This window comes from Setaria viridis, chromosome 8 (genome assembly GCF_005286985.2).
Source record: "Setaria viridis chromosome 8, Setaria_viridis_v4.0, whole genome shotgun sequence".
NCBI classification, from domain to species: domain Eukaryota; kingdom Viridiplantae; phylum Streptophyta; class Magnoliopsida; order Poales; family Poaceae; genus Setaria; species Setaria viridis.
In genome coordinates this window covers 26,728,463-26,741,707 of record NC_048270.2, presented here as the reverse complement: position 1 = coordinate 26,741,707, position 13,245 = coordinate 26,728,463, and the positions used below count along the sequence as shown (strand labels likewise).

At 44.2% G+C, this 13,245-nt stretch overlaps 1 protein-coding gene and 1 non-coding gene across 2 annotated transcripts; both read right to left on the bottom strand.

The window, feature by feature from the left end:
• TRNAP-AGG (transfer RNA proline (anticodon AGG)) lies at window positions 1-72 on the bottom strand. The gene has a single exon. It is a non-coding gene; the product is annotated as a tRNA-Pro (tRNA).
• A 7,317-nt stretch (window positions 73-7,389) lies between these two features.
• Window positions 7,390-11,610, bottom strand: LOC117833335 (obtusifoliol 14-alpha demethylase). Its single transcript, XM_034712791.2, has 3 exons — window positions 11,433-11,610; window positions 10,354-10,828; window positions 7,390-8,748 (listed from the first exon to the last, which is right to left on the bottom strand). The coding sequence occupies exons 2-3, from the start codon at window positions 10,819-10,821 to the stop codon at window positions 7,747-7,749; spliced, it is 1,470 nt and encodes a 489-aa protein (XP_034568682.1). The 5' UTR covers window positions 10,822-10,828; window positions 11,433-11,610; the 3' UTR covers window positions 7,390-7,746.
• Window positions 11,611-13,245: the final 1,635 nt, after the last annotated feature.

Sequence of the window (13,245 nt, the reverse complement as noted above, 5' to 3'; positions counted from 1 at the left end):
GGGGCATTCCGAGAATTGAACTCGGGACCTCTCGCACCCTAAGCGAGAATCATACCACTAGACCAAATGCCCGTTCGGTGGTACTTTGGTCAGTGACACAAATAGTAAAGGATAGCATTAATTGGGCTACTTTTGATCAAGCCGTCCATTTTAAAAGTTCCGTGAGGGTCTTCTGACAGCTCCGGGCCTCTGCTTGTATGTTGTGCGCAGGATTCATCATTTGCTTATTCATGTTAATTGACATTTTCACCAATCAGTAGAACAAAGCGTGATGTGGGGAATGTGGTGTGGAGAACAGGGTTCGTATAGTCGGCGCTACGTCACTACCCAAAAGGAAGCTCACGAGAAGATGAGGTGTAAACATAATACCAATAAATATATGTACTCCTTTCATCCTAAATTACTATTCGTTTTAGATTTTCTAGATAGATAGACATGCATATATATCTAGGTGCATGTCAAAAGTTATATATCTAGAAAATCAAAACGAATAGTAACTTGGCACAGAGGGAGTAGAACATAATTTTTCAAAGAAAATATAAGCTTCTAAAATGACCAATGCGGACCACTTGTTTCTAGCTCCGTGAATGGAGGGCGACACTAGCTCCAACTCGAACCTCCTCAGCAGGTACGTCTGTATCGGCATATCACCTTGATCTCCAGACACGTGCGCGCCGACCACCACCTCCACCAAAGTTTTTTTTTCCTTGGTCAGCGCATGCAACTCAATATACATGGTATCAAAGGCAGAGAAATTTTAAATTCCGATTCTAGCAAGCGTGATTAAAGCAAATAATTGTAGCTTTGTACCGATTAATTTGAAATACGACTAGTGAAGTGGAATTAACAAGTATCAAAACAAAATTAAGAACTGGAACGGAAATTTTAAAAACTGCTATAATATGAATAATGTTAAATGCTTCATCCAAACTCTCGAAGGTTGTGTACAAATTCTGAGAGCCAGTCGTACAATGGACCTATTCTTGTATTCGAAAATAGCTCTGAGCATAGAACCTACGCAACAAGGTGCCACCAGAAATCATAAACAACAGAAAGAAATCTGAACCTTGCCTGATTGATGGTAGAGTACGAACTAGAATGCATCCGCTTGTGAAGCTAGCAGTTTGCAGAGACAATCTTTAGTTTCGCTCTGATGACGCAGTAGGCTAAAAATTTGATGTGCTGAAAGTGCGTGGAAAAAAAATGTAAGCAAGAACATTAAGAAACTAGACACAGAAGTCACAGAACTGGCAGTGGCATGTTATGCCAGGTTAATAGCAGCCATCTTCAACTACGAGAGTTTTCAGTTGTGGTGGATGTAGCTTATGTATGGGGAGCTTTGGACACCACCGAACCTCTAGATGCTCCAGGGGAGTGAGGCCAAGAAGCCCATCGCAGTACATGAGATCAGGGCAGTCTTCTAAGCAGAGCTTTGTGAGGAAGGGCAGACCTTGCTGTTTAAGAGGTATGCATGTAACTGTGTTATTCCTATAAATCTTTAGGCACTTCAATGATGGGAGGTCATTTAACAAGCTGCAAAGTCACTCATCTTTCAGTCCCCGCTCAATATCCACCGTGATGAGTGAGGGGAGGTAGCTGACTGCAGTCAGGTTTGGACAACCATGTAGGGTCAAGATGGTGAGTTTGGGGAGGGAACTGAGTGCAGCCACGCTCGGGCTTGAACAGTGGTCCAGCTGCAAGGCAGTGAGCAATGGCCGGAAACCAATGGAACTTATGTTTGGACAGTCGTATATGTACAGTTCCAAAAGAGATGGAAGTGTAGGAAGTTCTCTTAGACCAGAACATCTTTCAATCCGTAATTCAACACCATTAACGTCGCTCAACCCATAAATGCACAGCTTCCTAATCTTGTTGAGGTTACTCAGCTCTCTCATGTTGAAACTGCAACCACATCTGCTTATATGTATATTAGGCAAAGTATGCAGGCTGATTAGATGCCCAATTCCACTTGGTACTAGATTCTGCAAGTGCAGAGTCGGTATTTTATCAAAAGGTGGGTGTGGAGAATTCGGTGTGAATTCTGAAAGTGATAAATGGCGTCGTAGTTTCAGGTTTCCCATGCATTCTTGCAATGCCACAACAAGACTGCTACTATGTTGTAAGTCAAGGGCCCGCAAGTTGTTGCATCTCCAAACTAATGCTTCTGGAAGCGTTGTTGGTCTCCTCGTCTTTTGGAAACGGCCCGCCACTACGATGGCCCTGAGAGAATGTGGAAAAACAGAAATGACGTCTGATATAATACCACCTTGAGATACCGGACATTGTGTGGAAGTTGAGTCGTCGTATCTCCTTCGAGTCTAGCTATAGAACTCGTCCCCGGCAAAAAAGGAGGCCAGATCATGTATAAGGCCATCAAGTTTGTATATATGAATAGTCTGATTAACAGAGCTTAGCTGCTCAAGCATTGACCGCTCAACTAACTGCTTCAGATATTGACATCCAATTTCTTCACTCTCATCATCACTGCCATCAGATTTAAGCAAGTCGAGTAATTTCCACAATTTTAAAACTTCGGTGACAGGAAATGGATAGTCTTTGGGAAACAGAGATAGGGCAAGGAAACACCGTCTTATGTCTATGGGTATGTGCTTGTAGCTCATCTCTAATGCAGGCAGAATCTCATCCCTTGGTTCTTTCAAGTACCACAACTCACTCTCTAGGACATCCTCCCATCTCGCTTCATCAGTTTCACAGCGCAAGATGCTTCCTAGTGTTTTAATTGCCAGTGGCAAACCTTCACACTTTTGAACAATGCTCTTGCCAATATTTCTTAGGTTTATTGAAATGCCAGACTCATGCTCGTCAACAGAGGCAGCTTGCCTGAACAATGACCAACTCTCATCGAAATTAAGACAATTTAGGTGATAGCTTGGCACAGTCTGTATCAGTCTTGCGACTACCTCGCTCCGAGTGGTTACTATGATCTGACATGTCTTTGCAGTTGACATAGGCATACAAAACAACTCCCAGCAGTCTCTTCGCTCATTCCATACATCATCCAACACAAGTAAAACCTTCCTATCCATTATTTCATTAGCCAGATTCTTCTGAAGATCAGAAAGTTCTGTATACTTACACACCTGGGTCGTTAAAGAAGTAATGACGTTTCTTCACGCCCGTATATGGCCCAGTGCAACTGAGCCGACCGAACCAGGCCCCCAATTTTTTAGGGCCCCCATCTTGAAAATCCTATCCATCTTCCGGAAAAAAATTTCCTAGTCACCTTCCGATATCAGCCCTTCAAAACCGTTGGATATATCTACTTTTCCCTCCACAACGGTGCGCATGCACCAGGTTGGAAAAGTAGCAGCTTTTATGGGAGGCTAGTACACACGTGTTACTTAGAGGTTGGCCCTGTAGGTGCGAGATTCTTTTTCGATTTCAAACTTCAAACATGTTTTTCTATTAAACCGTGAACTATTTTTCAAAACTGTTTAAACCACGGTGTTTCTAAGAATTAATCTAACATAATGAGATCCAATATGAATATATTTTATTAATTTTTAAAAGTCAACATTTTGGATGAACTAACTAACATTTTAAGTATGCTATTACAACATTTTCACATTTTTTATGTTGAACTAGTTTATTTAAAATGTTGAACTTGATTCAAAAAAATATTGATGAACTAATTCAACATTTTGAGGATGCGAATTCAACATTTTCACCTTTTTTTATGTTAAACTAGTTTATTTAAAATGTTTAACTTGATTCAAAAAATGTTGATAAGTCAATATTTTGGATGAACTAACTCAACATTTTGTATGCAATTTCAACATTTCACATTTTTTATGTTGAACTAGTTTATTTAGAATGTTAAACTTGAACTAACTCAACATGCTATTTCAACATTTTCACATTTTTTTAAGTTTAACTAGTTTATTTAAAATATTGAATGAACTAACTCAACATTTTGGATGAACTAACTCAACATTTTGAATGCTACTTCAGCATTCATTTTTGATGTAAAATGTTGAACTAGTTTATTTAAAATGTTGAACTAGGTTCGAAAGAGTGTTAATAAGTCAACATTTTGAATGAATTAACACGACATTTTAAGCATGCTACTTCAACAATTTTCAGTATACTATTTCAACTAGTTTATTAAAATGTTGAACTTGGTTAAAAAAATATTTATCATAGTAGTTAAAATATTGACTATATAGTTTAATATTTTCAATATATTGGATCACAAAATCTTTTAAAAAATTAACAAATTGCTACTCAGATTTGAAGAAATAGCAAAAAGAAAAGAAAGCACGTACGCATGGATCTGGTGGTGCACAACCGCACGTTGCGTGCACTGCTGCATCTGCCCTGCCTGATGCGCTGCAGCCATGCATGATTGCGAAGTCGCTGGGCTACGATGGGTGTGTTGTTACGGGCTTCTGTGGGCTTTATAGTTATAGCTCTTATATATCTTCCACAAGCACCCCCCTCCCCCCCCCCCCCCCCCCCCCCCCCCCCCCCCCCCCCCCCCCCCCCCCCCCCCCGGCGCAATCTAGTACAACGTTTGCCTGCTTTGCTAATTGGAATTCCTGCCGATGCGTCGATTCGTCCGTCGTGAGTGTAAAATACAATCAGAAGTGGAACCGGCGCCTCATGCCTGACTCCCCTGACGATACGAGTGACGCCGGCACGCGGCCATGAACGCCGCAATCGTCACGCCAAGCCAAGCCAAGCCACGATGTCGCCGTGAACTTGCAAAGTAAGCCGGCCGGCAACGTCCGGCGAAGCGAGCATCGGTCACTGCAGGTATGTGGTGACAGGCTCCGTGATTTACTTGCAATCAATCGCTCCATATATAATTTACTTGTAAAACTAAACTGTGTTTTGTATGTCATTTTGTCAACCCGATCATTGTAAGAAACTGGAAGGGTTGGGCAGATCTCGATTTGTCTGGGACTCGATTATAATCTACTCACTCCACACCATCAAATCAAGATTCAACCACGAGCAAAACTTTTCCCTTTATTGGTTGCCATGAACTTTATCTTCAATTCTTTACCGAACACCCACAAGTTGTTAATTTAGTTTCGTTCTATTCATGATTCATGAAACAAGGAGGCTTTATTATCATGTCTTCTGGAAGTTAAGAAGCTAAGGGTAACGGAGATTCACCCTTTACTCCTTTACCATGAATGCTCGTGGTAGTTACATGATCAAGTCTAAATATACATTGATTAGTTGCATTTTATAAATATAGGCCCCACTAGAATCGTACCCGTGTGTTGCTACCGGTGACAAAAAAATTTATAGTGTATTCAGCAAAGCAACTATAATATGAAAACAATCACAAACATATCAAACCAACATATAGTTAATTCAAGAACGCAATTATTGTATTAATAAATTATTTTTAAATAATGCAATTTTCCAAATACATGAATTTCAGCCATCTTGGTAAGAGTCTTACTAAGATTCATGCTCTTCTATGATGCATACTTTTGATTCATGTACAATAAGCTTTGGAGACAATATTCATGTACATATGTACAGTAAGCTATCGCGCAAGAATCTATAAATTCAAGAATATTTTTTAATGAATTAGTTTAAGTCGAAGCTGCTTGGTTTATATACTGTTAGTTGACCATTGTGCCCTAATGGTAAAACTTATCCATCAGACCATAACAGCCACAAGGAAATAGACATGCATGTAATCTACATCATTGTGGCCAAAACCCCTCCTAACAGCAGAAAGTTGTCAACAAGTGTAGAGGAGCATAGCAGATACAGAGTGGCTGATCTGCATTCTTCGGAAAATTGAGTGGCTCTTAATACTCTAATGAAATCAGTTTAGAAAATACAGTTATGTAATTTGCTCCTGTGAAGACTGCATATGAAAAAATCAGTACCTTCGTAGGGTTACGCCTGCATCAACTAAAATGCACAATGAATGCTAGCATATGTTCAGTTCTTTGCAGGCCAATATGACATCGATTAGAGATACATATCACCATGCATTGCTTTATTTCAGGTTATCCCAGTTCAAAATAGAAAAAGTATTTTTCGTTTAAAGAACAGATCAGAGAAGCAAAAGCAAAATTCAGAAATGATGCTGTGTTCCCAAAACTCAGTGACACCAACGGGTCAAAAAAGTAAGGACAATCTATAACTACGGTCATGAAATTATTCATCATCTGCGAAAACAAAAGTCAATCATCAACTATCGCATGGTAAACCTCCAGAATCTCTTGCACCAAAACAGGGCCTTGACCTAAAGCCTACAATAAGCGGAGAGGACAACCAACCCTTTTTCTCACACCAGTGTCATAATCCTTTGGAATTAAAATGATCTTCAAGAGTGCTCCGGATCTGACAAAGAAATCATGTCAGATGTAATTAACAAGACATGGTTCCACTAAACAGAATCACATGGATGACAAAAAAGAACTTCAAATTACCTGGTCCTCTCCACCAAATGTTTGCTGGAGGAGGAAGAGGAGTTCCATGTGGTGGGACTGGCGTAGCTTGTTTTCTTTTACCGTATAAGCAGACAAGGAAATGGGTAGCATCAATTTTTTTCCTTGTTTGTTTGGATGGACGCATAACAGTAGTCCAATTTTGTTAAAAAATGAAATCGCATGTCGCACGGCTTACCCGAGTGTTCATCTAATTGCAAGAGTCGCCACAGTTAATCCTATCTATTTGTTGAACATGCAAGGAATAATTAATTTCTCTTCTCTTGGAAAACTACCATAGACAGTGTGCACTGGGGAGATAGTGTCTACGTACATATTTATTACACTCTCTCTCGTCTTGACACCACCATAGACAACGTTGGCCGCCACCGAGGAATATTATTTTGCCGGGAGGAGGTGGCACCCGAGGTCGAGATGGCACCAGCATCGCTTGCAGGTTTGCGATCGCAGTAACAAAGATCATTTCTGCTTAATGGAGTGCTCGCGAATCATTTGCGTTCTCTTCGGAAAGTTATTCTTATCAGTACATGTAGCAATCAATCTGTCTCTAACTCAACTGGTTACATTCTTTTTAGACGAAGAACCAACTGGTGCATGCCTAATGGATTGCCAAGTTAATTCCTGGTATATAGAGCACACGTGAATTGCGTGGCCTATTTTCATTTCTTGTCTAAGCCGTAGGTTCTCCCTGTGTCAGACTGACTAGCACTCCAGTCGCCATTGATCTAGCCCACGCGGCATAATTCACCAATCATGCATCGCGGCCATTACTCGCAGCAGGTTAGTTGAAGAGCAAAGCAAACGTAGAAGAAAGTGTCCCAGGCAGCTGAGAATGCAACGACACTTCAGCATAACAGTAGATTTTTCAGACCAGAAAGTCCTGCACAGGCACAGCTCATTTGAAACTCCAACATATGCAACAGAACAGATACAGAATAGAGCAGAGTGCTTGAACGACAGGATCACATATTCACACTGTTCCCAACACTAGTGTTTATTCATTACACAGGGTTATTTGTTCAGTTTATGCTTGAATCCAATCTACCAGAATGATTATCAGCAGAATTTCGACAAGGGAGCCACGTGCTCAGATGGTGAAGTTAAAGATTCTGCTCAGGCAGCTCACAGGCAAAAGTTGCAGATCATGACTGAACCACAGGGAAGCAAATTACAGAATCCTAAAGAATGGAAACACTCCTAAAATGCTGGCGTGCACACAGAAGAACATACACCGAACAAATGCTGACAAACAAGCGACAAGATCAACTGACAAGAAGCAAACTTCCCTAAGAGAACCATGGTCTTAGTTGTCGACCACGAGCTTCCGCCTCTTGTAGTTAACCATCACCTTGCCCTTGATGCCGACAACCATAGCATTCCAGTCATTCTCCGGGAACGGGGAGACCAGCTCGAACTCAAAGTTCCTCAGCAGGTGTGTCCAGATCGCCTTGATCTGCAGGTAGGCGAAGGGCTCGCCGAGGCAACCGTGCCTGCCACCACCAAAGGAGATGTAGGAGAAGGCGCCTGCAGCCTTGTCCTCCTCCCTGCCGGGACCGAACCTGTCAGGGTCGTATGAGTCTGGGTTCTTGTAGATGTGGGGCAGCCTGTTGGCGAAGGATGGTGATGTCGCCACAATGTGGCCCTTGGGGATGTCGTACTCTTTGCCTTCCTTAGTTGTCACGGTGAAGTCATTGTGCGACTGGCGGAGCAACATGATTAGTGGTGGGTGGAGCCGGAGAGCCTCCTTGATGCACCGGTAGAGGACATCCATCTCTGCCAAGATGTCATGATCAATCTTGCTCCCATGCCGCTTCATAACCTCCTTCTGCTCCTCTACAGCCTCTGCAAAGTACTGCTTGAACCGAAGGAGGTAGGCTCCAGTCCATGTCGAGGTGATAGAGCTGGTGTGCTGTCCGGCAAAAAGTGCCGCAATAAGTAGCCCGGTTACCTCACCCTCAGTGGTGGAGCGTCCGTTCTTGTACTTGGAATCAATAAAGCACTGCAACATGTCTTCTTCAGACTGTCCGGAGGCCTTGCGGGACTTAATGATGGTTGCAAAGATTTCTGCCAAACGTGCCCGTGCCCTGTCCCGGCGCTTATGTGCAGGGATTGGGAGGTAGGGAAAGATGACACTGATGGGCTGCATCCCATTGTCAAGGTCATGGAAGAGAGCAGATACATCATCAAAGAGCTTCTCTCGAACCTCCCTTCCCAGCAAGCATCGACTAGCTGTCAGTATGATGAGGTGCTCTAACTCATACTTCAAATCCACAGTACCACTGTCTCCCCACTTTGAGAAGTACTCCTGCAGGTAAGGTCCAATTTGCAGATGAGGTTAATCATCAAACTTATATGCAAAAGAGGAGTATTTCGTCAAAAGAAAAATAAGGAATTCATACAGCTAAAGCATCAGGATTCATCATTTTATCTTGACATGCTAACGACATCCTCATGTTACTACTAACATGCAGAAGAGTATTCAGTGCTATAATTAAGCCAAATGTACAGAAGCTTGCTCAGAAATGACCGGCATATTCATTAAATCATTGGCTTCATTAATAAATATTAATGCTAAAAGACAGAAAAATATGAAAAGTTTTGCACTGGTTCAACGTTGGTCATTGTTAAGAGAGACACTGCAGATATAGCAATATTGTTATTATGAATAAAGGTAACGATGTACAAGGTCAATGAGAGTCAGTATCATGAAACTGAATTTGCATGGTACATGAGGTGCTAATTGCACATGTTCTCGTGCTATGTGCCCACATGCAGAATGCATTGACAAAGGAGTGTAGGAGTTTATCTTGTCATTTCTAGTGTTTGCAGTAACATCAATTCCTTTTTTAAAAACAAGTTTATATGGAGTCCTTCAATGCAAATTCTGCACAAAGCTCAAAAACCTAAAAGTACTATTTAATTGCCTCTTGTCAGGACAGGGTCAGAAGAATGTAGGTTGCAATATGAAGCCATGTTTTTTTATTGGCCTTCACATTCATCTAGATACAGAGGACGGAGCAATATATCTTCTCAATTGTCAAGGAAATGTAACTGTGGCTTTTCATGATTGACGTGCCTAGCAATTTCCGTGTTTATGATTACAAGGTATTATTTTTTAATCAACAAGGTATGACATTATCCCCACCTCCACTTTACAAGAAACAGAAAACTGTGCCCATGTTTCAGTTCAGACGCAATTGAGAATTAACAGACAAATAAATATTGCAGAGATCAGCTGTTGAAGGATTGGTATGTTGCAGTTAATTGGTTGAGTATCATTCATTTGAGAAAAGGCAGAATCAGGACACCGAAAAGTAACTTTAACAGACAAAACTAGCAAAGATATAAAGAACTAACAAAGTGGCATAAAAAGCATCAAAGAAAAGGGCAACAAAATGTCCCACTAGAAAAAATGCAGGGCATGCAAGGCATCCCAAAAGCATAAAGCTTAAGGTCTGGAAACATCGGCCCAAAAAGGTTGAGGTTCATGTGCAGTTGCTGTTCCAGAAATCGCGCACAGATAGTCCTCCACAGAAAAAGAAAAAGCATACTGTAACTTTCAGAAGGGGCTAGATAGTCCTCCACAGAAAAATATGCTGGACTCCAGCGAATTTGGACCAAAACTAGAGCACTGTGTCAATATTGGTAGCAAAAGTACAAATATATCCTAGATGTACGAATTTGGACCAAAACTAGAGCACTCATAGAACAACTGCAAGTACTAAATTTCCCCTAGAGTGTCAACAATTAAGGCGCGTATTGAATCAGCAACCTCTAAAGTGACACTGCAAGTACTGAAAGCTCCAACACAAGGTGTCAGTGTCAACAATTTCACCTCAAAATTATGGAATCCCCACACTAACCATATATAGATACAAAACAAATGAAGAAAGCTGAAGCAAATTCTCACCTCAGCCTCAGCAACCATCTGATCGACGTAGCTGCGGAGCTTGTTGGCCCGCAGGGCCTCCGTGAAGAACCGGAACTGCTCCTGCCTGACGGAGTAGTCGACATCAAACACGACCCCTGGCCCGAATGTGGGCACGTTGAACCTGTACACCTCCTGCTGGCTCATCTCGGCCTCGTTGCCCTTGAAGAAGTGCGCGGACACCTCGGGCCCGATGAGGAAGGTGATCCTGCGGCTGAGAATGGGGACGGTGAAGACGCTGCCGAGGCGGGCATACTGCTCCCGGATCATCGGGATGGGGCCCCGCATGAACTTGATGAGCCCGCCGACGACCGGCGCCCCCGGGATGGTGGGCGGGAGGCGCTTACCCCGGGAGCGGGCACCCAGCAGGAGCTTGACGAAGGCGATGGTGGCCAGCAGCAGCGCCGCGCCGGCGATGAGCCGCTGCTGGCTGTCCGCGAGATCCATCATCTTCCTCCTGGATCGTGAAAATTGGGATTACCAGTGGATTAAATCACAGCTCAATGACATGGGACATGGAAGACAGAGTGAGCTTCGTTTGTATCGACGGCATTAAAAAAATGGTAGTGGTATCCACTACACGCTAAGCAATAAGCAGTACGGGATGCATGCTCGGAGGTCCGGGCATCAGACGGGCAGAAAGATTCCTCCCGCACGGGCAATCCAGTCCACCTCACAGGAAACGATAAAAAAAAGGATGCAGAGTTTCAGATCGGAGCAGAGCCAACAGGCTACTAGAGTAGAAAGCAGGCGAGAAATCCTGGCGGAGGGCTGTCTAATGTCTCCGGCACGCCGCCGGACACATAGCTGCTTCTACTTATAGATGCAGAAATTCTCGGGTCACGATTCTCACGGAACGCCGACGGACGGCGGCCCGCGGCGTCGGGCACGGCTACCACGGAATGAAGATGGACGCGCCCCGCGGCGCCGGCGGCCGGCGGACCCCCTCCGGTGCGCCGGCGGAATCCAAAAAAACCGCTCGCCGGGAAATGCCGAGGAACCCGGTCCCGGATCGCGAGGAGGGGTACGGATCGGGAGAGAGATAGGATAAGAGATCTCACCTTCGATCTGCGCCGCCCGTCGAAGCAGGGCTGGGGAGGACGGATGGGGGAAGGCGGCTGCGCGTGCGGGGAGTGTGGAGCGGAGGGACGGAAGACGGGGTTTATATAGGTGCCAGTGCCCGAGAGAGGGAGCGGGGCGGAGGGGGGGGTTCCGACTTTCCGAGGTTGGGGGGAGGGGATTGGCAATGGCGGGGGGAGGTAGAGGTGGTGGGGTTTACCGGGGGCGGAAACAGGGGCGGGGAAGAGGACGAGCGCCCACGCAGGGCCAGCGGCTAGAGAGCTCCGGGGGCCCACCACCCACTCACCCTCTCTCTCCGCTTGGCGCTCACAGCACACGTGGAGAGCACATGTGTCGCCGGGGGATCCTCTGCAGCCGACTACTCCGTCAGGCAGGAGCAGTGTGGCTGCGTGGGTCGTGGGTGGACCTGTGGTCAACCGTGCCACGAATCTTGGCATTTCCCATGTCCACAGCTATTCCAGTTTTTCTCCTCTTCTTCTTTTTTCCGCAGATGTTCCATTTTGTTCTCTTCGGTGAGAAAATAGGATATCCAGCCATTCCATGATAAGAGCATGCATCAATGCATACGCTACTTCATGACATCGACATATATCAATGCAATCACACAGTACGTCGGAGATTACAAAGCAGCGAGAGGTGAGGCATCAGTCGGCGCCTGCTACAATGCAAAGATTCCTCCAAAGGGGACCGTGTCCCCGTTAGAGTGGTGTACGGTGGACCTAGAGAGCAAGCTGATTAGCAATAGTCACAGTAATGGTGGTGATCGGTAGGTCACTTGGTCCACGGTGTCCAAGATAATCTGGTTGGGCGGTTCTAGACCACCCAGAGCGCCAAGAGCGCGACAATATTGAGCAGCAGGAACACCGTTAACAAGGAAGCAAAATCGGCGATTGCACCACTAAACACAAGCCATGTGCCAAAATCGAGCCACACAAAAAAGATGCCCAGCGTCCACCGACTAGTTACTGCTGAAGCGGCATATCCGAACGTCGAGCGCACCATGATGGTGGAGAAAATTGTGCGCCCGTGTGTTCCCGTGGCAAGAGGTCCAAACAAAAACACGGATTTTGGTGGGTGCAAAGTTCACCCTTTCACTCCAAAAATAATTTTTATCAATACATATAAAAATTATAAGCATTGAACTTCCTTAATTATTGGACTTGGACTCATAAATTAATAATAATTTATAGCAAATGATAGAGTAGTCTTCATGTCGATTTCAATTAGGACGTAGCGTCCCTGTACAATACGAAAGCTTCTTCGAAAATGAGATAAGAACATCTCTGTCATCCAAAGCAGAAGTGCTTGTTTTTGTTTCAGTTCGACCATCCGGCCTCAAGTGGCATTTGTGTAATCTGCCACTCTGCCATTGTGCTTTTGGACCCATCCACTTAAAAAGAGGAGGAAAAAAAACTAATGAAAAACCACTTCGAAGTGAGAGGCACATGACCTGATCTTGGCCCCTATAACATGCCCTGCTACGCCCAGCCATAGAAAATCCAAACATCCAGCCAGTAGGCACACGGAGCTCCAGTAGATCCAAGGGCCCACTGGCCACTCCAATCCAGATTAACAGGCAATTTAGCTGCTAAAATACAGCGCAGGTTAACATGACCATGAAGAGTTGTAAAGCAGAATACCACAGGTGCCAACAGTATGGACCTCAAACCAGATGGTATGTTCAGATTTTGATCCTTTGGTTTTGATTCAAGTTGTTAAATTTGGGACTGCAAGTCCTGTTGGGAGTTGAATACGTACAAGAATACAGCAGCAGCACAACAGTAAAGACTTTCA

What these genes read in the sequence shown, in the direction of transcription:
- LOC117833335 (XM_034712791.2), bottom strand. Translation starts at nt 10,821, where the DNA reads ATGATGGATCTCGCGGACAGCCAGCAGCGGCTCATCGCCGGCGCGGCG. An exon ending in AGATGGTTGCTGAGGCTGAG is followed by an intron (nt 8,749 to 10,353) that starts GTGAGAATTTGC and finishes CCTTACCTGCAG; the next exon opens with GAGTACTTCTCAAAGTGGGG.